Below are 7,580 nucleotides of genomic sequence, written 5' to 3' on the forward strand. Positions count from 1 at the left end.
AATTAACCTCCTGCAGCCGCCGCGCGCCGCTGCCCGGGGGTCGGACACCCGCTACATCTCCGCACTCATTAATTAATTAGCGGAGGGAGAAGAGCCCCCCCAGCTCCCCACGGGCGGCGTTGGAGGAGACCCGCAGACCGCGCTGCGGGGACAAACGAAATCCGGGCGTGGGGGCGGCCGGGGCGCGGCGGGACCCAGGAGGAGACTCCCCCAGACGGAGGCTCCCCCGCCCCGCTCCATGCGGGCTCCGGGGGGCTCAGGGGGGTCCCGGGGGCCGCTTCGCCCCCGCGGGCGGCTCCTGCAGCCCGAGCCCACGCGTCGGGAACAGCAGCCCCGGCCATGCGTGGGCCGGGGAGGGGGGAGACAGCGCTCCCCCCGCCGCTTTTGTGATGCTAAAGAGCCCGGCGCTGAACCGCGGCCCAGCTGCGGCCCCGGAGCCGCCCCCGGCCCGCCCCCCACACCCCCCGCCCCGCCCAGCCCCGCGCCGCTCCCTGCGCGCCCCTCCGCGCCGCTCCGCCACTCCCGCACCGCCGCCGCGCTCCTCGGACGGCGCCCACGGAGGCCGCGATGCTGCTGGAGCGGGTCCGCGCCGGCTCGGAGAAGGCAGCGGAGCTCTGCCCCTTCCCGCGGAGCCCAGGTGAGGCGGGGGCGCGCAAACCTCCGCGTCCCCCCGCGGAGGCACCGCTGGGAGTCCCGTCTGTGCCGCTTCCCCGGGGCACCGTCAGGGCCGCGGTCGGGGTTGGCTGCGGGGCAAGGCGGGCGGCCCGACGGCAGCGGGGAGTTCATCCCGGTCCGTCCCGAGCGCCCCGCGCTCCCGCTCGCTCTCTCCTGCTCTTCCCCGATAGAGGAGACCCCCTCGCTGCCCCCTCGGCCGCTCCAGACGCCCGTTTGGTTCCCCCGCCGCCCTCGGGGTAACGGCGGGGCTGCCTCGGGATCCTGGAGCTGCTCCGGGGTCCCACCGCTCCCCCACAACGAGGGCAGGGACGAAACGGGGAGTTTTTGGTGCCCGATGGTTCCCCCCGACTGCGGGGACCCCCCGCGCCCCCCGTCCTGCTCCCACACGGATATTTCCTCACTTTGGAAAAACTCCCGTTAATTCTTCTCTTAGATGTTCTTTCCTCCCGTTTAACGAACGGGGACAGCCCTGTCGGGGCGGGAGGAACCACACGGCGCTTCCCCGCCGTGCTCGGGACTCCGCGTCTCACCGGCTGTGGCACAGCCGGGGCTGGGGCAGCGGGGCCGGTCCCGGTGCGGGGCCGTCCCGGTTCTCTCCAACAGCGACTGCGGCCGGCGGGGGCTTAAAAACCAAACAACGAGGAGCCGGCGCGGGGGCTCCGCCGGTGTGCGGGGACCGAGTTGTCACCGGCCGCGGGACGGACGCCGCGCCCCTGCAGCCCCCATGGTGGGGCTGGTGCCCCCGGTCCTGCCCCGGCTCGTCTTTCCGTGGCTCTCCCCGCGGCGCGGCATTTGCGCGTTTGACCCGGCAACCGGGAGCTGCTTTTGCCCTGCGGGGGCGGAGGCGACACCGCCGAAATCGGTACCTCCGCTAGAACGAGCGACGCGAACAGAACCGTTTTCCCGCTGAACGCGATGCTCGTTTTTGGCCCCGTGGTCTCCGGCTCCGTCGGGGAGGCAGCGGGAGGGGAGCGAGGGTGCTCGGCGGGGCTTACCGTGGGGATGCCCGGGGCAGCGCGGCGGCAGGACGGGGCACGGGGGGGTTCGCCCCGCCGGGGGGGCCGAGCCGTGCTGTGTTTGCTCGAGCTGGGGTCAAATCCCAGGTTTGCGGCTCACAACGAACCCGGCGCAGCGCCTGGCGCTGCCTCCCCCCGGTACGACCCCCGCCCGCCGCCGGCCCCGTCGGGATCGTTTCCCGGAGCCGCGTCCCTCCCGCCGCGCTCGGCCGGGAAGGGGCGGCGGGAGGGGATGTGGGGATGTGCCGCCGGGGGCGGGGGGGGATTAAATACAGCGCGGCGCGATGCCCTGCCCGGCGCTTCAGAGCGGCACCGGCGGGCAGGGCCGCCGGCTAAAAATAACCCGCTTTAGCGAATTAAATCCCCGGCGGCGCGGGGGTGGCAGCGGCCGGGGAGGGGGGACACAACTGCCGCCGTGATTTGGGGTGGGGGGGAGGATCGGCGGGGGAGCACGGCGGGTCCGTGCCCGGCCCGGCCTCGGCAGCGACGGGGCGGGGGGCGGCGGAAGATGCTGCAGAGCCCGAGGCCCCGCTGAGCGAGCGGAGCTGGCCCGCGGATCGCGATGCAGCGTAAGAGCCGCGGGTCGAGCCGGGCTGAGCCGGGACCCCGCGGGGCTGTGCCGTGTTACCGCTGCCGGAGCTCAGTCCTGTCCGGAGCCGCTGCCCCTGTTGGGGTTGTTCTTTTGGACGCGGTGAATTGTTGAGGAGAACGAGATCACCTCCACCTCCACCCCTACGCACTCCGAGGCAGCTCTGTGTCTCCACAGACAGTTGTCTTTACATATAGATGCTCTCGTGTCCTCATCTATCTGTATTTCTACCGCCGTGTCTATATCTCTCCATCTCTATCTATACCGATATATCTGTATTTATGTATCCTATGTTCGTATTTTTACCTACATATCTCTATCCAGACATCTATAACGAAATCTATGTATTTGTGTCTATGTATCTGTACATTTCGTTCTCTATCTGCTGTATCTGTTTATTTTTATATCTCTATTTCTCCATATCTGTATCTTTATCTCTTTCTGTATCATCCCTGTCGGTATCTGCAGGGTGAAGGGACAAGCCTGCCGCGGTTTCATTTTCAGTGCAATTCTCGCAATTTTTGGTAGTTTCTTCCCTCACTCCACCCGGGCTACCCCGCCGTTATTTGAAGGTGAATTTTGGAAGTGTAGGAAAAGGGAAAAGAACTTGGAATAATTGCAGCTTTGCTGGCGGAACGGTCGGGGGGTTAATTCCGTTTCCATCACTTCCCTTCATGTTTTCGCGGATGCTCCCGGGTGTGCTCAGCCCGGGGGTTCACTGATCCCCTCCGTGCGGGCAAACGCTCTCACGGCGCTGCAAAAAACGAATTTGAACGAATACTGGGGTTTTTCGGGCTGTTTCCCGGGCCACCCCGAGCGGCAGCGGCCCCGGGGGTGGCGAGAGGGGCCAGGCCGGTCTCGGGGGGCAGCGGGGCTGCCGGGGCTGACCGGAGCTGCCTCCCCACAGAGATCCCGCTGTGCGCCGGCTGCAACCAGCACATCGTGGACAGGTTCATCCTCAAGGTCCTGGACCGGCACTGGCACAGCAAGTGCCTGAAATGCTCCGACTGCCAGACGCAGCTGGCCGAGAAGTGCTTCAGCCGCGGGGACGGCGTGTACTGCAAGGAGGACTTCTTCAAGTGCGTGGGGAAGGGACGGGACGGGACAGGAGGGGACGGGGGGCGGCCGGGCCGGGTGGGGGTCTCAGCGCGGGCAGCGGCTCAGGGTGAGGGGGGGATTCAGCACCGGGACAGCGGCGGGTTCAGAACCGCGGACAGCGCCGGGCAGGGACGGGGATCCTCCCCCGGACACTCCCCGGCTCAGCGGCCGCCGCTTGTCCCCCCCGCCCAGGCGCTTCGGGACGAAGTGTGCCGCCTGCCAGCAGGGCATCCCCCCGACCCAGGTGGTGCGCCGGGCCCAGGACTTCGTTTACCACCTGCACTGCTTCGCCTGCATCGTCTGCAAGCGGCAGCTGGCCACCGGCGACGAGTTCTACCTCATGGAGGACAGCAGGCTGGTCTGCAAGGCGGACTACGAGACGGCCAAGCAGAGAGGTACCCCTTCCCCTTACCCCGTCCTGACACCCCCCGAGGGCTGCAGGGAGGCGACCCGGGGCGCTCCTGCCCCGCGGGACAGGCTCAAGCAGCGGGCGGGAGGGGTTGGGAGCATCTTGCCATCGGGAGGTGGCTGCGGGGAGGTCGCGGGTCCCGCGTCCCGTGGTGACTTCACCTCCAACTCGCACCGTGTCGGCAGAGGCTGAATCCACGGCCAAGCGGCCCCGCACCACCATCACGGCCAAGCAGCTGGAGACCCTCAAAAACGCTTATAACAACTCTCCCAAGCCGGCGCGGCACGTCCGGGAGCAGCTTTCGTCGGAGACGGGGCTGGACATGCGGGTGGTGCAGGTGAGAGCGGGGTCTGAGCGGGCCGGGGGGCTCCAGGAGGGACAGACCCCGCATTCCCCGAGCTCCCCGGCGTGTCCCGCCCGCAGGTCTGGTTCCAGAACCGCAGGGCCAAGGAGAAAAGGCTGAAGAAGGACGCGGGGAGGCAGCGGTGGGGTCAGTACTTCAGGAACATGAAGCGATCCCGGGGGACATCCAAGTCCGACAAGGACAGCATCCAGGAGGAGGGGCCCGACAGCGACGCCGAGGTCTCCTTCACAGGTCGGTCACTGAGCTGTTGTCACCCCCTCGGTGCCACGGGCAGAATTTTCAGACACGGTACAATGAGTGAAACCAAGCGCCCGGGGCGGCAGAAGGGCAGAGCTGGAGGGATTGACCGCGGCGCGGTCCCGGCGGGGGAACCGGAGCGGTGGGGACTGAGGAGTAGGGGGGACACTCCGCTGTTCCTCTGGGGGGATGTTTGTGTCAGGCCCGAAAAGCTGCGGGGACAGCAGGGAGAGCTCCCTGGGCAGACGCTGCGATGTCAGAGCCGCAGCTCACACACGGCCTTTTCAAGGGACCCTTGGAAATATAAAAACCAGAGAGTCCAGAACCACTCAATGTTTTTACCTGGAAAAATGTGCGAAATTTTAATTTTTTGTTTGTTTGTTTCGTTTTAAATCTTTTTTAGGGATGGTTTTATCTGTGTAGTTACTCGTTAGGACTCCTCAGCCCTGCGGGAGCTGTGGCTGCTGTGCTGCAAAAGAGAGATTTTGCTGCGTGTTAGGAGGTTTCTGCATCAGAGGGTCCCGTTTTTGGAGCCCAGATTTCTGTTGACAAATTCAGGGACATTCCCACAGCAGCTCCTGCCCTGCACAGCCTCATCCCGCAATCTCCAGAGCCGCGGGAGCAGGATGGGGTTGGGTGGGGAGGTCGGTGGCGGGGAAAGGTTCCGCACAGTCCCGGCTCCAGGCAGAGCTCCATCCCAAACGTGTGTGTGCCGTTTTTAGGGATAACGGGAGAAACCGAAAAGCAAAGCTTTGTACATATTTACACAGACACATCCATAATGTTTATGCACACACAGCTTTGCATCTCAGCTCCTCGCTGTTTCTGAAAACTGTTTGATTTTCGAGTCTGTTTATACACACACTGTGCATCAGCTCATTAAATATGAATATTCTATAAATAATAACTAAAAAATGTGAACAATTATTGAGAGCCCGATGCCACAAACAGGTTTGTATCCCAGGCAACAGAGCAGCTCTCACTGTCCATAAACCCCTAACAAATAAAAACAATTTTTGCTGGGTATTTAAAAAATGCTGCTCATTTTTCAGGAGTGTTTTTAAGTCTTACAAATACATTCTGGAACTGTGTTTTCATCAGCCTGTTCCTGAGTAGATAAATATCTCTATTTAATATAATTTTTTTTCCTGAGAAATGGAGAGTTTTTCTTGCATTGGTCAATGTTCAGGTAGCTCCTAAAAAATATATCAAAATTCAAGATAAACCTCAAAGTCAAATAGAAACAAAAGGTGGAAAGGTATTGAACTCACTTTCCCTTTAAAGGATTATTTTAAAATCACAGTCTTATATTTTAATATGTACTTTTCATGCATATTTTTAAAATCCAAATTGTGTTAGATGTTTGTACTCAGAAAAAAAGAAAATAATCATCTCATGGCCTTCTACGAAGATCCATCAGCAAGGATGGGAATAATAAGGAATTACAAGTGGGAAGAGCGTGGCTGCTCAGCTCCCATCCATCTCATCTATTTATACCCAGAGCTTGCAGGGGTTCCTGTGCAGCCACTGCCACCCCAACCATTGCTCCCCAGTAAAACCAGTCCATTCTAGCTGTGACCAGTAAAACCAGTCCATTTCCCTTTCAGATGAGCCCTCCATGTCAGAAATGAGCCATTCCAATGGGATTTACAGCAATCTCAACGAGGCCTCCCCCGCTCTGGGGAGACAGGCCGGGACCAACGGGAGCTTTGCCCTGGATCCCAGCGGGATCCCAGCCCAGGACCAGTACCACGACCTGCGCTCCAACAGCCCCTACGGGATCCCCCAATCTCCAGCCTCCCTGCAAGCACTGCCAGGCCACCAGCCTTTAATCTCCAGCTTGGTTTACCCAGACAACGGCTTGGGCATGATGGGACAAAGCGGACAAGGGGTGCCCCAGCCCATGAGGGTCCTGGCCGGGAATGGCCCCAGCTCCGACCTGTCCACCGGCAGCAGCGGGGGGTACCCGGATTTCCCGGCCAGCCCGGCCTCCTGGCTGGATGAAGTCGACCACGCTCAGTTTTGATACAGGATCCACCACCCTGCAGTGGGAAGGGAAAGGACTCGGTGCTGTTGAACCCTTGGAATGATGGAGGGCCGAGCCGTGGCTGCCGAGCGGGGCAGGAACGTGCGGGGACACGGACGGGATTTCGGAGGGGACCCGACCTGGGCTGGCAGTGGCACCACAGCAAGTGGCATCCTGAGGTGTCCAAACAAACTGCTTCTCGTGTCTTTACTAAACACCAAGACTCGTGCTTTACAGATTTGATATGAGGTATTTTGCTCTCTGTTGTCAGTGCATTCTCCAAGGCAAGGACTTGCTTCATCGCCCGCCCACACTGAGACATTTTCAAGGGAAAATGAAAGTCCTCATCCACGGTGAAAGGTGTGACAGTGTTCTATATTTCTATAGGAGAACTGTTCATAGTGAATCACTTCAGAAATCCATGGTAGGAAACTTCTCTGTTCTTCCAGCAGATTTTTTAAAAGCGCACTAATGGTGGTATGTTTTGGTTTATTTCGGATTCACATCCACTTCTCTAAAATGAAACGCTCTTTAACATGCCAATCACTCACCAGCATTTTCCTTTGTGAAATGAAAATCATATGTTAATTCTGCTTCCCCCCCTTTTTAATTTGTAGATTGCTAGTTTGACTCTTCCATATGAGCACTAAACCGTGAATAGATGTATTTATTACCAAATAATTCCACGTTTATCACGGGGTCAGGAGGCGAATTTTTCTTGACCCAGAAACACTAATGGCTCTGGGCTGTGGGTCTTCTGCTTTTCCTTCCCATTTCTTTGCAACAGTTTTTACTGCAAAATGTCTCAACAATCACCCTGATGTCTTGTTGCCAAATACCTTCTCGGGGGTCTCTGAGCGGGAGGGCTCGGCTGGTTTAGTTCCTGCCATTCCCGAGGCACCGCTGGGAGTGTCGGAGCCAGCACAGGCTTTCCTGGGAACTCATCTCTGCTCCGGGCATTTGTGTATTCCTATGGATATGGTGCGAGCTGATTGTGAGGAAAGGCAAGACAATGTGTATATTGTTATCTGTAAAAAAAAAAAATATGGAATTAACTGTAGATTATGTGAATGTCCAGTGTCTTTTATTTATATCCTCGCTTTCTCTCTGATGATCAAATACTTCAAGGTTACAAATAAATTTGTCAGCTAAACTTTAAACAGCCT

At 59.4% G+C, this 7,580-nt stretch overlaps 1 protein-coding gene across 1 annotated transcript; it reads left to right on the top strand.

Annotated features, from left to right (window-relative positions):
* Positions 1 to 567: 567 nt before the first annotated feature.
* LHX3 (LIM homeobox 3) lies at positions 568 to 6,552 on the top strand. Its single transcript, XM_050319963.1, has 6 exons — positions 568 to 637; positions 3,188 to 3,359; positions 3,571 to 3,773; positions 3,973 to 4,124; positions 4,211 to 4,382; positions 5,996 to 6,552. Exons 1-6 carry the CDS (start codon positions 568 to 570, stop codon positions 6,412 to 6,414), a joined length of 1,188 nt encoding a protein of 395 aa, XP_050175920.1. The 3' UTR covers positions 6,415 to 6,552.
* The last annotated feature ends 1,028 nt before the right edge of the window (positions 6,553 to 7,580 follow it).

The sequence above is a fragment of the Myiozetetes cayanensis genome, unplaced genomic scaffold (genome assembly GCF_022539395.1).
Source record: "Myiozetetes cayanensis isolate MyiCay16 unplaced genomic scaffold, myiCay2020 scf23, whole genome shotgun sequence".
Taxonomy (NCBI): Eukaryota; Metazoa; Chordata; class Aves; order Passeriformes; family Tyrannidae; genus Myiozetetes; species Myiozetetes cayanensis.